Source organism: Cyclopterus lumpus, chromosome 21 (genome assembly GCF_009769545.1).
Source record: "Cyclopterus lumpus isolate fCycLum1 chromosome 21, fCycLum1.pri, whole genome shotgun sequence".
In the NCBI taxonomy this organism is placed as follows: Eukaryota; Metazoa; Chordata; class Actinopteri; order Perciformes; family Cyclopteridae; genus Cyclopterus; species Cyclopterus lumpus.
This window is the reverse complement of record NC_046986.1, coordinates 8,067,928-8,085,929: the sequence shown is the minus strand read 5'-3', so window position 1 is coordinate 8,085,929 and position 18,002 is coordinate 8,067,928. Positions and strand designations below refer to the sequence as shown.

The following is an 18,002-nucleotide window of genomic DNA, read 5'->3' as shown; positions in this document are numbered from 1 at the left end:
TTTTATTTTGTACTTTACACACTTTGATGATAAACCCTGAAATAATCTGGCTTCTCAATGATGACAAATTGGAACGGTTCTTCAATTTGCATGCTTTGAAAGGAACCACATATTCTGGATCCACGCCGGTCGTTTTGTTGTTGCATGTCACGACATGAAAACTTCATTCGTTCACGTATCGTTATAAAAGTTAACTACAGATATCACATCATCTTATATTCCAAAGTTTTGAGCGAGCGTTCATTTCCTCAGGTCTCGCCGGTAGTTGAAACAAAGTAAAATAAATGTTTATGCCTTCGTCTCTCTTTCCCACCAGGTACAAGTTATGGTAATGAGGTAGACTGGATGGACTCATACGGGGAGGAACAGCGGCTGTGGCAACGCATGATTGAAAACCCAGAAGTCCCCCATGAGTGTACGCTGATGCTACGATCTAGCATGCGCAAGTGCAGCACATGAACTGGATTGACTTACAGACAATCGAGAGGATAAAAGAAGAATCAAAGTGAGAGTAAGATGTGATGTGAAGGCAGGAGGAGAGAGCTGGAGAAGGGGAAGGGTTGAGAAAAAAAGTGTCCAGGACTCAAACGCTCATTAGAGAATAGAGAACCATCCTTCTCCCTACTTCTTTCCCCCTGAGATGCCCTGTTCAGCCAGTCATGCCTTACACACTCATCCACATGTGCCCCCCCTTCCACCCTCACCGCCCTCCAAAGCATGCAGTCTTTGACCAAACACTGCTGTTTACCACTGTATATGAAAACCTTGTGTTGTCTGTAACTTACCTAGCCAAATAAGCACACGGTGTGACCCCTGATGTGTCCTTTCTCGTCCCTGAGCTCCATGAACCAGACGCTGACACTGATCAATAATGTAGACTTAGACATTCCCTTTATGAGCAACCGAGCTGCATCCTGGTCTGAAGCACATGGCGATGCTGAGAGTCATTCCCTTAAAAACAGAGGTAGAAAGTGACTAGTTCTTGTACGACTGTCTTCCTCAAGTAGAAGACTTAATTATTACGGAGGAAAATTCCACTTAGTTAAAATTACATTAGTGGCACTTTTTCAAACTTCTCAGTCTCTGTTAATCTTCACTGCCCCTCTCCAAAGAAGTGACTTTTTTATTTATAAGTGTTCTTTTGAGCTTATGGATTACCCTCCGACAGGCTGCTCTGATCTTGTATGTGAGGCGAAAGTATGAATACAGATTTTAGAATATAGTCAAAAAGAAGGACTGCAGCAACTTTTGTGGATAACTTTTTGTATGATTTGTGGATTTCAACCCTCAATTATTCATTAAAAAGAAATTCCAGGGAATGTGTGAAAAGTGGCCATGAAAATATGCTTTTGTGACAGTTTCCAACCCAAAGACACTAAATTTACAATGAAATTATGGAGAAATTATGGACATTTGAGGAGCTGGAACCATCAAATGTTGAGCATTTGTAATGGTAATGTCTGCCACTTTGGCCAGATTGAATGGAACAATTTGAGGGATTGTCATTACATTTTGTACAGATATGTATGGTTCCCATTCCCAGTCAATGAATGTTAATGATTTTAGTGAACATGAGTTTAGCGCCACCATGAGGTCGTTATTTGTGTTTTTGAGTAAAATTTCATAAATTGTCATGACATTTTGTACAAAGTGAATTGCAGGCTAATAACTCTAATGTCTCTTTTGCATTTTTATCAGGTCAAAACTAATGACAATGTTTGTGTTTAGTGCTAATACTAGCAGGCTAACAAGCTAAACTAAGTTGGTTAACATAGTAAACATTATACCTGCTAAACATCACTAGCATTGTTTTTGTCAGCATGTTAGCATGCCGATGTTAGCAGTTAGCTCAACGCCCCAATGGGCTTACGCACAGCCTCAGAGAGCTGCTAGCATGGTCGTAGCGGTAGACTCTTTAGGCGTGTGGCTTGATAAATGACAACCAGCTATTTAAAAAAGCAAAAAATACTGGCAAAAGTGTCCTTGCGGGAACAAGAGTGCTTACTTTCCACCTCTGGTTGTCAGAAAAAAAAAGAATTATGGAAGGATTACACAATAATTAACTTCAATGTAAATTATCATAACACTGTATCAGTGGGATAATAGAAACTGCATGGTGTTAGAGAAAACAGAGGTAGAAGAACAAAAAGTTATGTGAAGCACTGATAAATAGATCATTTTACACTCGGAAGAGGAAGAGCAGGAACCCTGAGACAGAGGCTGTGTGTTACGGAGTGAGTCAGCACTGAGGCCAGCTGCCTTCATCTCCGGGGGAGCCTAATAATGAGGCAGCGGCAGTCACCTTGACCCCGTGGCTCGGGGGGCTCTGTCGTCCACCCTCCTGCGAAAATTCACACATTTCCCAATAACCAAATCAAAAGTTAAAAACCCTGAACAACCATTTCTCATTGTGGAATGCCGATTTTTTGTCGCGCTTGTCCTCTGCTCTGAACTCCCCGGGCACAAGAGTTTCACACTGCACAATTATAGTAATAATACATGGTGTTTACTGTACAACATACTTTAGATGAGAGGCTCGCGCAATACCCGATTACTGAAGAAAACTCTTTATTTACAGCATGTCGTATCTCTGTCGTGTCCGGTTTCCGAGCATCAAACTCACTGTATTCAAATGGTGTTGCATATCTGTTATTTTGAAATAAACCCATCTTTCCATAGACTGTTTTGCATTTTCTGTTTGAGAATATATACTATATTAAACTATTTGGATGAGTTAATAAGTGTTGTCTTTGTGTACAACCAGAACAGTTTAAAATCCTTCTTTTCAAGTATTTTTTTATCCTGAGTCCGAAAAGTTTAAATGTAGTTGTTGCTGTGGGAGACTCTGCAAAATCCAATAAAAAAAGTAGGATGTTTATTAAATTCTTCCAAAAAGGAAGCAACACTATACTCAGGCCTGAACGAGGAAATTGGAAATGAATAACTGTTTGCTTTTAATTTGTTATTGATTGTTTTTTTCTGGAAATGTTTTGGTGTTGGGGGTTTAGACAAGTGCTTTCTGAATGACACTTATCTTCTAATCATCTTATCATCTATTGTTCCACGTATCCAATCAGGAGGAACCTGTAAATGAATGCATAACAAGGTCAGGGTCAGATGTTCCTGGTTTGTACCTTTACTGAAGACCTGCCAAGGTCAAAGCAATGTTGTGTTTTTTTTATTGTTTTAACGAGCTAGACATTGAATCAAACCAATATTTGTTAGTTAAAAAATGCAAAATTACATCCTGCTACATACAAATGCCTTAAATTTGCTCCTTCACACGTTTTAAGATGTCAAGGCTTTTTTTTTCCCTGAAGAGCAGCCGTGCTTATTGAGAACATCCCGAAATGTTAAGCCCCCCCATTATCTTTTTGGAGTTGCAAGAGAAAATATCTGAAGGTGAAACAAGTTGGTTTCTCTATCTCATGAGATACCAACTACGGCTGCCAGCCAATTAGCTCAGTTCATGTTGCAAAAGGTAACAAAGCCACGTTTCTAATTCTCACTAATTAGTTATATCTAAGCTGTTTCATCTATAAAAACTGTACTCTGAAAGCGACACATTATGGTTTTATTGGGGTTATGACAATCTATTTCTTGGCCAGAAGCAGTAACTTTCTGCTAGTTGTTTAACGTAAAAACACGTTTATTAGACTTCAATTTTAGTTTGTGTGTATTCAGACAGAGACACATGGCATCAATGGAAACAAAGTCAATGGTCAGATGTAATTAGATGTTGACTCGTTTATCCTGGGGCTGAATCTGCATCAATAACGTACAAGTACGAGTGGAAAAGAAGGAAAGTCTGGAAAGAAATAACAGAAACAACCAGCTTGTGGACTGATTTTGTTACCTTTGTACAGAGCCAGGCCAGCCTTATGCTAAGCTAGCTGCTGGCTATAGCCTTATATTTACCTCTCAGACTTGAGAATGGTATTGATCTTCTGAATCTAACTTTTGGTATTTCCAAACACGTTAAACGATTGCTTTAAAGACCAACAATGACGCATGATTCCAATGGTTGTTTGGACGAGAGCACGATTTAAAGGAGGGGTGTGTAGGATTTAGCCGTATCTGGCAGTGAGAATGCAGATTGCAAACACCTAAATTTCCGTTCACCCTTCTTCAATTTCTCTTTCTTTTCTTTTTGACTTGTCCTCAGAGGACCATACATGTCTCTTGCACTCGCATCGACACTCTGAAGATCACGCCCTCAATGATAGACATATTTAATCAGAGCATCACTGTCCTGTATACATAAAACCCACACATTATTCCAAAGAGTGGACATCATTATGACAAGATGTGAGATATAAATATTAGCCAGGTCGAAGAGTGGACACGCCAGTTCATGAAGTAAAAATACTTTTTGTACAATATAGTAAAACATATTCTGCTTTGAAAATATTATTAATAATAAAACAACAGATGCAGTTACAGAGGACACAGGAATCAATATGATTGTAATATACTGTGTGACCCATTCCCTTTGGTGACCTCTTTCAGGCGTCAACAGATCAACACACACACACACACACACACACTCACAGACACACTCACAGACACACACACACACACACACACACACACACACACACACACACACACTCACACCTTCTGGAAACAGGACTGGATGAGTTCAGGTAGGCGTGTGGGACGTGAGAGGATACAAAAAGGAGATCTGTCTGCTGTGACTGAGGAGGAGAAGGATCAAAGATGGCTGACAGTGCGTGTTTTATGATTGGCAGGTCTGGCCGGCTTCCTGTTGGAGCACCATCTCATCCTTGCGGAGGGGGAAGGTGTCGATGGTGGTGAATAATTCAGCCGCTGTAATCGGGAACGGGTAGCGTTGGTTGTCCATGCCCTGCTTGTCTACCAGCACCATTTGGAAAGACCTTTGAGGAATCTGAAGCTGTAACCTAGGAAATGCACATCAGCTCAGTGAGCAGCAGTGGTTGAAAGTAACCAAGTACATTTACTCAAGTACTGCACTTAAGTTCATATTGTGTACTGGTATTTAACAATGTACTATTTACTCCTCTACATTTGTCTGACAGCTTAACGCTCAGCATTTACTGTCCAGTTAAAACCACGTATCTCCAGATGTGTTGATGTTGAATGTTTGTGATAAACTGATAAAGGATGAAGAGTTCCTTTATGTGTTGAGAAAACTGTCCTACTTCTTGAGCTGACTAAACTATTTTATAAAGCATCTTGGATTAGCTGCAAAATGCATCGTCTCAATGCCGAAAACCTCTTAGAGCATTGCTGCCAAATTAAACTGCCCATCCGCATATAAATGAGTTGAACATTAGCTCAACCTTTAAAATCTACTGCATTAAAATGCAACGTACACAATGATGTAGAAAAAATATTAAGCCCAAAACATTTCATATGCAAAACACTGACTTACTGCACAGTAAGTACTTTGTATGCTGCTTAAGTACATTTAGCTGATAATGTGTGTGCGTGTGTGTGTGTGTGTGTGTGTGTGTGTGCGTACCTGAGCTTCAGGGACAGTAGTGGAGTGAGCAGCCTGTGTCGAATTCGGCCAATCTGTGCTGGGTAAGTCCCCACCAGCTCAATTACTGTGACGTGCCTCAGGTCCAGTCCACACTGAGCGTGCTGAGAGGAAGAAATGCAGAGAGAAACCGACACGTTTTGCATTTTTTTTATAGCTTTGTTATTGATTTCTATGCAGGCAAAAGAAGGATATGAACACAGAGGATGTATAACTCTGTCGAACGGATGTTATCATAGACATAACACCCGGGCTGCAACGAAAGAATTGTACTTATTGTTCGGCCTTTACTGTATATAAAAATGCATGTGCAGAGTTTATACCTAGAATGCTGTTTTCCCTTTCATCTGCTGAAGAGAGGGAGTTTCAACAGCAGTTCAACGTTTGGAAAGGAATAATATTTGCATATTGACAGATTCTGGATTGTATAATAAGATAAAAGGAGTACATACAATGTTAAGAACTTCTAAAAAGGTAATTGAACTAATACAAATGATTAGGAAAAGTCACTTTTTGATTGACTTATCTAGGAATCAGTTAATTAACTCTGCTCTGAATGGCACAAACAACTCACAACCAGACAGTTTCCAGGGCTGATGACTCGGGTTGGTCATGAACATGTAACACGGTCTTGTCTTTCAGCTGATAACTCGTCACTTTGAAAGGTCAGGCGTCTGAAGACAGATCTAACGCTTTCTGGCGAGCCGCGGAAACATCCAGCCCCCAGAATAAACCTTATCAAAGCCGGTGCCAGTATCATTTAATCATCGCCACACACACACACACACACACACACACACACCATCCTCGCTTCCTATCCATTTGTCTCTCTGCTTTGTCCCACTTGCGCAGCAAAGCGAGAGAGCAAATCAAACACACGACCACACTGCAGTCCTCTTCGTGAGCAGCAATAGACGCACAAACAACTGCGGTCGTCGACTTCCTTACTCGGTCACGCCACATACAGCCCCGTGTTGTCGCTGCGTGTTGTGCCTCACCTGTAAGTTCGTCATCTGGAAGCGGTAATTATGATTGGCAGCGGTTGGAGCCGAGATGATGAGGAGCCGTCGTTTCTCATAAAACTGGTCCAGCAGTGCAGCAGCTGTACGCACTCCCACGTTAATGTTCATGGCTGCGATGACATTAAATGTACCATTAAGTGATGAGACAAGATGTGACGCACGGGCACAAGAATACGAGATGTGATTCAACACAGCGAGATGCTACGTAATCGGATGCTTTCGGTCTGTCGAGCAGATGGAGAGTAAACCTGTAACACAGTCCCTCCCAAATGCTACTTTTTACTCACAGAAACAGAAATTCAATAGATAGGCGTCCAGAATTAATCATTTTTAATAGACGGATGATGCAGGTGGGCTCTTTTCTCCTCTCACGAGGAACACTAGACAGCACAAATTAAACATAACTCACACCATGTAGCTCAATCATTAAAATGTAGGATGTGTTTTGATTATCTTTGTTCTGTGGGTGAATACTCGTCCTAAAACGATTAAATAATAAAAAAATGTTTACATTCAATGGTAATAATAATTGAAATAGGAATAAGTAGCCCAATCTGGCAACACAAGCATGGACAATGTCCTGTTAGTGATGCTAAAGAAAATAAAATAAAAATGGAACATTGTTAACAGATATGTTTTAATCTCAAACAGAACCCTAAAAATAAATTCTGATAAATATTGTTTTGTGTCTTTCCAAATGAATCCCGATGCTGCAGTACTGGGAGTAATCCCTTAAGACTGTAGGCATTAATGCGTATTATAACGTTTTAATTTGTTCAAAGCAAGGATGCAGCTCCTTCAAGGGAATGAGGTAAGCAGCTTGAAATAAAATGTACGAATGCATGGAAATTAAGACTAGAAACTAGAACCAAAAAGGACGTAAGAAATGTCTCAGGTCCATAAAACAACGTGAAAAATAAAGAAATAATGTTAACGTTGAATCTTATTGCAACATTACAAATCCTTGTTTTTTCTTCATTTTTGCAAACTGCCACGAGTAATTCAAAAGGAATAAATAATAAGTAAATAAAAGATATAAGATTGTTGCACTTAGATTTCGGTGTGTGTGTGTGTGTGTGTGTGTGTGTGTGTGTGTGTGTGTGTGTGTGTGTGTGTGTGTTACCTGCACAGGTGGTGTCTAAGCCAGACCAGGTGAGTCCGTACTGACACACTCTGGCAGCGCTGCCCCGGAGCTCGTAGCCGCCGGTGCAGATGAACTCACAAGTGGCGCCGTAGTTGTCTCCGTCACTGTCACACTTCATGTAACCGTTGTCGGGGGGGAACAGGGCGCTGCAGCGACGCACTGCACACAAAGAGAGGCACTAAATGACAGGCGGCGAGGTGGCATTGAAGTAAATTTTAAAAAAAGACTTCTGTGTGTGTACATGTCTACATAGTTCACGAAATTGAGGGATTTTGGTTTGAAGAATTTAATTGGTTTTCAGCCACGCTGAAACAGATATCAGTTCGGGCACCAAAAGAAGTGAGTTGAATTGAAAAGACAAAAAGTAATTGTTTTTTATTTATCGTGGAAATTATAGGAATTTCCAGGAGAGAAAAACTCCTTTGTGTTGAACTGCACTATTGCCTGAAAACAATTATTACTTCTTTTTTTTCAAAGAGTGCTGTGCACTGAGAAGAAGACATGTAGCTTACACCAGAAGTACATTTGATATAATTAGAAGCGTTACAGCCTCTATCTTTCCCTTTCCTGGAAATAACCCCGTAAAATACAGCGTTGCCGAAAAAAAAACTCCTCCACAAAATGATCAAAATGGCTTTTATCCGCTCACCTCGCACTCTGAGAGAGAAGCGACAGGATCCTTTGTTCCCCGCACGGTCCAACACAGTGTAGGACATCTTATGGAGCCCCTCTGGGAAGTCTGATTTTGAAGGTTTCCCTTTCAGGATAACGCTGCAAAAGAGAGACTCTGTTTTTAATCTTTCACTGTGATCTCCCTGTTCAGAGGGGGATAATAACCAAAAAAAGAATACAACAGACGGGGTGCATTAAAGCAAAAAAAAAGCTTAAAAAGGGTGTTGGACGTGAGACTGACTCTGTGAGAATGCCATCCGCAGTGTCGACACCCTCTGATGTGTCCCAGGTCACCCTCGCTGTTAGTTTTCCTGGTTCCGCCCACTTATCCTTCAGATTAGGACACTTGATTTTCGGAGGATCCATATCTACACAGAAAAAGAGAGAGATAGATAGAGAACAAAATAACACATTTAAGAACTAGTACGAATGTAAAGAAATGTAAACTCAATTGGCCAGAGCTGGAAGAGACTTTAACAAATGGTTAATATTAAAAAAGAAAATGACCACCTTGCTGCTAAAACCAAAAATAGCAGCTCCCAACACGTTGCATTCCTGTACCGCCATATTCCAACAAAACAACTGTACTTTACATTCTCCGCGAGCACTAAAGGTCTCATGATCGGAGACACTGTGAGGCCGCTTCAACAGTTTTGAAGTATCAGAAGGGGTCAAGAGTCAAAGCAAGTGAATCGTGTCTTTGAAGAGACTTTGATGGCGCTTCACAAACAGCATCGGTAACGTTGTGATGGCTGCGGTGCGTCACCAAGGTCTCAAGACCATTCAGCCAGTTCTACAATCACCTAGAATAAGTTCAGACCTTAAAGCTCAGCCTTCCGAGAAAAAGTCATTTTCAGGCTCAGACTGCATCAGTAAAAGCATTTTCTGGTGATGAGAGACAAACCATATCTCAAAGCTTGTTTTTTCCCCCCAAACATCAACCCTACAACCGTATATATTATGAGGAATACACTGTAGACTGCAGCTCTCAGTATATGCCTTAAGCACATAATTACCTGTTACATGAGTTGTTGTGGCTCAGCAGTCTCCAGTCCTCTATGGAAAATGAAATAATGCAGAAAATCCCGACACACACACACACACACACACACACACATAGTCTTACCGACACAAGTGGGGACTCCGGCACTCCAGGCTTTGCTGTACTGGCACGTCGCCGTCTTCTGTCCCTTCAGACTGAATCCGGGCGAGCAGAAGAACTCACAGCGAGAGTTGAAGTAGGAGCCGTCCGAACACTTGTAGCCGCCGTTAGCCGGCATGTTCAGCTTGGGGCAGCGGATCTCTGTCAAGAGGAAGAGCTCAGTTCTAAAAGGGCTTTGAGTCAAGGATGACTTGCTCAATGCAATTTGGTCCAGGTAAATGCAATACATCGAGGGTGATGCAACAGATGAACTGAAGGGGTCAGGAGGCTTTAAACAAAGTGAGTGTCAGATTGAGTGCACCATCCATCCACCTTTTTGTCCCCAGTGTGGCCGCTCATATTGCTTTCTGACATTGTACAAACTATTTTCTTTTATGTATCGCAGTACATTTACCACGGAGTGATTTAGTGTGGTGTAAATACTGTTTTCAAAGAGACTTCCACACCCTGGGTAGACGAGATCAATCCATGTAGTCATTTACAAATTTGATATTTCAACATTAATCATTTAAAAGAAAATCCTGAACATCAGGCGGTTTTAATTTAGCACAGAAAGAAACACCCCCCCTCCTTTGAGGAAGAGGTGTGGTTCAACGCTGAAGAAAAAAAAGATAGCAAGCGGAATGCTATTTCCATGGACAAGAACGAACTTGCTAAATAAAATAAAGAATTACTATCAGGAATCCCAAAAACCTAGTATGCCACGCCAGGTACACGTGCATTAGAGTATATATGTGTAGATGTCCGGTTTTTTTACCCCGGCAGGCGTAGTTAGAGGACCAGTGCTTGCTGGCCATGCACACCACCTCGGAGCTCTGGGACTCGTATCCCTGCTTGCAGCGGATTTTGCAGCGAGTCCCCATCACGTTCCTGTAGTGCTCTCCTCCGGGTGTGCGGCAGCTCACGTCCCCATGTTTCACCTTAATGGGCGCGCACCACGGGGTCCCTAAAAAACGTAGGGAAGACAATGCAGTGACCTTTCCTTCACAGCCACGAGGCAATTATATATATAGTTATAGTTATTTTATGGTGAGACATTGGAGTGAGGTTTATAAGCACTTACCTGAAGACTATAAAAGCCAAGAAAGACTTCCTTTATAAGAGTGAAAATGTGGAAACCCTCCCATCGTTTTGAGTTCAGACTGATACGGAGGATTTCTTTTTACCTTATCTGCAACTTCCCATAATCCAACAGTGTCTCGGGAGGCAGAGACGATAGTCTCACTTGAGGGAAAGACATGTGATGATGCGAAGAAACCACTTTAAAAGTTAGTGTGCGAAAGAGTGGCTCTTTTTTGATACTTATCACACTGCTGATGTCAGCTGTGTGTTGTGCAATCCCTGGATTTAGTCTGTCAAAATCAGTTTTACTCCAAAACAATAACGTCCTAATTGGAATAGTTCAATTCGGAGGTCGATACAAACGTGGTGTCTGTATGGTAAACAAGTCCTTTAATACTTCTGAGAAAAATCGCATTTGCCTTCAACACTTCTGCCCATCTCTACAACGTTTATGTAAAAAACTTGTTATATAACAAGTATGAGAGGCCACAATGTTCTTATTTCAATGAAGGGAAATCAAAATCTGAAATGTATTTCCTTTTGGCTAAAGACGAGCCCTCACATCAACACACATGTATTGCACACACTTGGGAGAGAAAACACACCAGTTTAGGCTCATTTCCAGTTGGAATAAAAATGAGTATTCATTACACAGCGAGCCTCCCTGGCTGCCTCTCTCTCTCTCTCTCTCTCTCTCTCTGTGTGTGTTTGTGTTGGCAAAGTTTCCACAACCCTTGAGTAAGAGAGAATAATACTACATTCGAGTTTTTACACAGTTTGGTTTGGCCTCGGCGATAATGTTCCGTGTCTCGCTGACCCCCGAATCTCAAGCTGGAAGCTACTTTGACGCAACTGAGTCAGTGCCCAAAAAAAGGCTGGAATTATGTCTAAATTAAAGGCATTACATTAAATACTGTCTCTTTAAAAACACAGTCAAATTAATATTATTAGTGATTCAATCAAATGTGATTTTGGTGCGACTACCTACACACTGTTAGCTCGGGGCTTGTAGCTAGCAGAGCGGTCTCATAGGTCAGAGGTGTGTGTTCTGGCCTCAGGCGGCAAAAACTTTATGTTTATGGTTTCGCTTTTACTTTATTTATTCGTCCTTTGCCCTCCTGCCTCCGATCGTTCAACGCCGGTGAGGATGCCGGCTAACAGTCCTCCAGCTTCACAGTGTGCTGTATTCGCTCTGCCAATCAAATCTGAAGGATTTTATCTCAATCCCTCTGGCGCTAAACCCCGCCAGTATCTAGATATTACATAATGACGCTAACTGCCCTTTCACTGTGACGTTATTCTTATGAATGTGCGTTGGCCGTATGTAGTCACCTTTATATCTACGAGAATACCGGTCCTCATCGTCTCCATTTGGGTACTGGCCTGACCCTGGGGATGGAAGAAAAGAAGAAAAAGCAACTAATACATCGACAAGAGCTGCATCCAAGATGTGAAGCAATGTTTGAAAGCGTTGTCCTGGGCTGACCTCTTTAACTTTTTTTCATTGTAAACAGCACGAGAACAGGCTTACAAATATTGCTTAACTTCTCATCTGAACCAGACTCTAGGGGGGATCTTTTAGACAAACAATCCACATGCACAAGGAATGGTTCACAAAAGATCCTCTCTTTTTCCAGCTGGTTTGGAAAATGAATCTGTTTAACACACATATTCATTCTTCTCAATCCAGTGAAACAATTTTTGAAACTATTTGTTCCAAAACAGCTCCCATAGATCACACTTACCATTTCAAGTAAACTTCCACAGTGAGCAGATCACTCAGACAGAGAAAGGACATTGCGACCATAACATAGCATGCATTCAAGGAGAAGTGGACTATTTTTCAGCTGGTGGCTGCAGAGCTTGGTGGAGGACACACTTGATTGATAGACCTAAAAGGCAAATGTGAGGGCAATTGTGATGAGCAAGCAGGATTATTTGAGGGAAGAGGACGCGTTCAGGAAGCAGTAAAAATTGAGAGGAAAGAGGAAATGGGCGAGGCAGGGGTTAAAGTAGGGGGAAGGGTAGTTCAACCTCGGCCCCGGGATGTTATGAACGCCAGTGTGAATGTGTCCTCTGTTCAGGATCTTCGAGAGAGGAGTGTTCAAGCCTCCTTCAGCTTCGTATGCCAGCCGCATGTTGGACCTCATTGAACCTGATACTAAGAGCACATCTCACTTCCCGTTCCCTCCATTCCTCATCATGGCTTTTCTGTCACTTTAATAAGAGCTGTCGGGAACCCAAATCCCACAAGTCGTATAATACAAACACACACACACACACACTTACACAGGTTTTTAAGTTTTAGTAGTCAGGTCACAGAGCATAGATTTTACAAAGCAAACCCCAAATACTGAGTCAGGAAGGGAGGCAGAGAAAGGTATGGGAAACTAATTACAAGTGTGTGTGTGTGTGTGTGTGTGTGTGTGTGTGTGTGTGTGTGTGTGTGTGTGTGTGTGTGTGTGTGTGTGTGTGTGGGTGGGCGTGTGTGTGTGTGTCTCTTCCAAAGTGAACATTTGTTTGGGCGCCATAACAATGATGCAGACATCTTGCAGCCATTCCATGCCAACAAGACACAATAAGTTACACCACATCAAATAGGAGCCACTTGTCTGTGATTGGCTGGGATGTGTGTTCACAAACAATGATTTACTTACTCTCTTTTTTTTCCAGACATAAATCACCTTATGAAACTAAGTTATAGTCCTTAAGATTTTCATGAAACTGTTGATACTAGTTTTGTTGGTTTCTTCCTGCAATAACTATTTCATGTATTGAGTCCACTGGATTTAAGTTGCCTTCACTTGCATGAGGGATTCACAGGAAACGATGCTTGCATGATGATATCATCCTCACTGTTTACTGTTCACTCTCCTAACACCGTGTTGCAGCTGTGTAAAGTAACTGCTAATGCTAAGCTAATATTTTCTAGTGCTGCTTCACATTGAAAGCATGTATCTAACAGGCTTTTATTGTGAAGCAGGCCCGAGAAACGCAGTTTATTTATCACTGTGGCCACAGTTGCGACCAGTTCTTCAAATATGTGCACATTTTTAGCAGCAAACAAATATCTGCAATGTGAAGATATCGTGGAGAAATGTGTATGTGGCGCCCCGCTAGCTCGATGATGACAACCCCTCCACACTGCGGTTACAGCTAATAACGCCACAGTTGTCATTTTAACGAATATATAACAATAACTCACTCACACTGAGGTTATTGCCAGAAAAGTTCTGCACACGCCAACCAGCAAGAAACCGTAACAGCAGGTTCATACTTCATACTGTTGTCACCTTCTCCGGGTACAACAAGTCAAATATACTGCAGTTGTCTATATGAGCAGCACCTCACATAACCAGTGTTACACCATTGTTTCTTTCACTTGTGTGTGTTTGGCTTTTAAATGCTTATGCCACCTGTCAGCTCCAGTTTTCTTGTATTTATATAGTTTATATACAAACATAACTGTCACAGTCATGTAGTGTTTAACCGCCGTGTAATAACAATGTGACTTAACTAGACTGCATAACCTCATCCATTCATATCCATATCCACAACAAACACTAAACAAGTGAAATAACACAAATCTATAATGACTAAAACTGAGATACATGCAACCCACATGACAGTAGACACATTTATGGAGTGAGAGAACAATTAGACATTTTGATCCAGTATATTATTCACATTTATTTCCATACAGAGCTGGTAGTCTGTCCTGTTGTGTCATTTCAGTTCAGTTCAGCCAAATCTGACTTGGATGCAGAAAAAAACAAAAAGCAGGAGCACTTAAGATGAATAAATCTTAACAGTATTGATTAAATATCTCTCTTGCAGGGAAAGAAAAAGCCCTAAACTCCATTATAAATATCTTATAATAAAACGATTGGGCCTCCAGTGGATATCAAATAGAACAGAAATAGTACAGTTGCCTTTGACCTGTCAATGATTTTGAGAAAATGTTTGTAATTATTTCTTTGGTCAACATTTATTGTTAGGTTTCCCAAAAATAATTGTCTGTAGAAATATTCAGTTGTCTCATCTACTGAACAAGAAATATGTAAACAATAACACAATAACATGCAAGATAGACCTTAGCCCTCGCATATGTGTATATTGTGTATTGTTAGCCGCCTTCTCCAAAGTAACCAAGACAACAAGGGACTTAAGAGGACCCTCGGAGCAACGTTTCCCAGTATGAAGCAGAAAATGTGCTTTCTGTTTCATGTGAAGCCATCTCTGTGAAAAGGGTGGAGAGAAAGAGACACATGTAGATGTAGGTGGCTCTAAGCACTTTTTCCTCGACACATTCTTAACGTCTGCGTCCGCATATCTCAACGGTTGCTGCCGTTACCTTTTCTTGCGAATAGGTCGGCGCAGGTTGGGCCCGGAAGCTGCACTGCATGCCTGCCTTCGAATTGAATTTCCTGAGCCTGGTTAGTCTTTGATACAAAGCACTCCAGATTCAATCAAGAAAATCCAAGAAAATAAAACGTGATCTCATGATGAGGTTGGGAATCAGCAGCGGGCATCACATTCCTGTTCGTCTACTTCGAATGAAAGTCGAGAAAGACGTCAAAATGTTTAATTGCGCAGGAAGCGTAGAAGCTCGTCGTCCTGACTTTAAATTACAGAGCCCGATAGCCCAATTAGTTTTCCGCGGCTCTGTAATACAAACCGTCATTATGTGGAATTCCCTGTAAGCGTTGAAGTAACTACAGGCTGACAGAGCTGGAGAGAGCAAAGAGACAGAATGGGATTCTTTATCGCTCAATTCGACAGGCTATACGGTTACATATCGATTACGTCATTCCTCTCTGTCCCATTCAAACTGGATTCCCATCACCTCAGCTGCTGGTTGCTTACACACATCAGCAGTTTCTGACCCTGAGGAACAAATGGCCGCTGCCATCTCCATTCACGCTTTGCAGTGAGGTATACAGCAGTTGCTAAGTAGCCACAGTAATGGCCCACCGATCTGCACTGTGTTTAAATCACAGCTGATGTTTCATTTCAACACTGTTTATTTCTACATGTGGTTTGCATACTTGTTATGCATGAGCATGAGGCTCCGTAACTATGCTTGCGTAGGACTAGGCGCTACATTGCCTGAGAGACACAGCAATATATAATAGGGGTTAGCAGCAGAGTTAATTGGGATTTATTTAGAAAGTGTTCAGTATTCCGATTCACAATTATAAACTCATCATAGCGCGGAGATCAATTAATATAGCATGCATCTGTCTGCTGCTCCGGAAGCTGCTCTCATCAATATATTTGCATTAACAATGGATCAAGGGACTGTGTGTAACAGGGTTCGCTGACTCTGCAGTTCCCAGAGCTAAAAGAGTTTAACATTGGGCCGACACATTGTCCAGACGTACTTGCAAACACGACTTCAAAGGAAGACTAATGTCGCCTGTGATGATGGATGCGTAGATAAGTAATGGTCTTTATTTCTGGTAAAGATACAACGTCACACTTATTAGAGTGACTGTGTTCTCCAGTGACGGTGCTTTCTGGCATTGCCCCAGATTACTCCCAGAGTGTGGAGGATGAATCTTCCCCAGACTCACATCAGCACAAGGACCGTCATGGAAAATGTGGTCAGGCTTTTATGACTATTCTTCTTAAGAGGGTTTTTTTTTTTTTTTTTTTAATGGTAGGAAGCGATGTAGAACGCAAGCTTAAAGATTTCCACTGTTTAATACAAGAGCCCAAAAGGTGCAAAAAGGAGTCCTTCTGGCGCACTGCCAGACTGTTTTGATTCATGCACATCGCACACTCAACACCTCAGCTGGTTTATTGAACACCAGAACAAACGCAAACACACCCCTGTAAAATAAACTCCTCATAAACACACACACACACACACACAAGTACAGACCGGAGTCTCTGTCAGCTCGACAGGCGGTTTTTAGTCTGTCAGTGTAAAATGTGCTTGCTCTGGAGCTTGTGTTCATGTTTCAGCCTGTATGATCATAAGGCAGCCACTCTCAAACCATTTACAGGCACGTTGCCACTGTGACTACCTACACACACACACACACACACACACACACACACACACACACAATAGTCCATTCAGACTTGAGCTTTGAAGTCATTTCAGCCCCTCGATGCAGGATAGGGCCCATGCCCTTGTCTCCCTGCATCTCGCTGCATATATGAGTTCTTGTGTTGGATGCTTTTCCCTCAAGTGTGAGGCTGCAACAGTCATGTGTCTCAAACGAACAATAATCAATGACTCATTTTGTCAATAAAAGGTGAGAAAATGTCCATCACAAAATGTCCTAGAGTCTTAAGTAACGTCATCACATGTCTTGGTTCACCCACCCAACAGTCCAAACCCCAAATATGTGCAATGATAGAAGGACAGGAAATGTGGATACAATTTTGGATTTTTTGCGAGAGAACAACAATGACTCAGTCGATTAACCGATTACCAACATAACCTGATGAATTGTTGGACTAAAAACCCGGTAATGCGTTTTAAGGTGTGACGGTCCTTTGCCAAAGAGTTGGTGAATGGCTCGTTCTTTGTGAATCATTAAAAAAAAAAGAAAAGGAGGGCTAAAAATGTAACCCACACTGCACCTCCAATACAGTCGCAGGGCTTTCATTCGGCCCACAGACTGCAGCTCTGTGCGGAGGAACGTCCCCCAGACGCGCACTGCACTCCCCCAGCCGCGCGCCCCCCACCGCGGTTCACCAACCAGCGGTGGGTTAAGAAGCCTCAATGGATGTAACCCCCCCCCCCCCCCCCCCCCCCCCATTTTTTTGGGGAAATATTCACCCAATACAAAGAGTTTGTATGTAAGTTCAGCATCCCATTCTCTCTCAACAGACAATCTAAAACGGGTGGATTCTCTCCTCCGCCTGGTCCCCCGGGCATGGATCATAATGTCCCGGGATGGGGGATGGGGGGGGGGACAACGGGGGTCTTACCTTCGTACGCGGAGCAGAAGCAGAGCGGGACGAGCAGGAGCACCAGCGGCCACATGTCCATGTCGAGACGGGGGACTCTTCAACATGAGCTCGCAGGAAAAAAGCTCCAGCGCATTCCTGCTGTCCAAAGGCCCGCCTCTTGCTCCAGATCCACAAACAAGGGAGGATTCTCCAAACACAGCCGGGCCCGGTCCCCGGCATGAGGCGGGTCAGACAGCCCCTGTAGGTAAACTGTGACATATGGACACTATGATCTATGCACGTGCACACAGTTCTCCTCGGAAAAGTTCCTCGTGTGTGTGCTTCAGTGGGCAATGTATACTCAATCAGTTACACATTTGAGGTACTTATGTGGTGGACAAAGTATTCAAATCCTTTATTTAAGTTAAAGTAGAAATACTGTTTATCTAAAATTACTCTTGAAGTCCTGAAATAAAGATGCTACTTAAGTATATATATTTTGTATAA

The 18,002-nt window shown here is 42.1% G+C and overlaps 2 protein-coding genes across 5 annotated transcripts in view; one reads left to right on the top strand and one right to left on the bottom strand.

Moving 5' to 3' along the window:
- sytl5 (synaptotagmin-like 5) overlaps positions 1-2,680 on the top strand; it is a 31,992-nt gene extending 29,312 nt beyond the window's left edge. For all 3 annotated transcript variants that reach the window (XM_034562418.1, XM_034562416.1, XM_034562417.1), the window contains one exon: positions 317-2,680. In XM_034562418.1, the coding sequence (XP_034418309.1) occupies positions 317-459 (143 nt within the window). In that variant the 3' untranslated portion in view covers positions 460-2,680. The remainder of the gene's footprint in view (positions 1-316) is intronic.
- A 953-nt stretch (positions 2,681-3,633) lies between these two features.
- srpx (sushi-repeat containing protein X-linked) lies at positions 3,634-17,835 on the bottom strand. 2 transcript variants are annotated; one of them, XM_034561660.1, is made up of 10 exons: positions 17,535-17,835; positions 11,919-11,975; positions 10,282-10,470; positions 9,489-9,665; positions 8,604-8,730; positions 8,340-8,461; positions 7,670-7,849; positions 6,523-6,656; positions 5,507-5,628; positions 3,634-4,922 (listed from the first exon to the last, which is right to left on the bottom strand). In XM_034561660.1, exons 1-10 carry the CDS (start codon positions 17,593-17,595, stop codon positions 4,739-4,741), a joined length of 1,353 nt encoding a protein of 450 aa, XP_034417551.1. In that variant the 5' UTR covers positions 17,596-17,835; the 3' UTR covers positions 3,634-4,738. The 2 variants fall into 2 exon arrangements, with proteins under 2 accessions (XP_034417551.1, XP_034417552.1); XM_034561661.1 differs by lacking the exon at positions 11,919-11,975 and having other exon boundaries at positions 3,640-4,922; positions 17,535-17,609.
- Between the last annotated feature and the right edge of the window lie 167 nt (positions 17,836-18,002).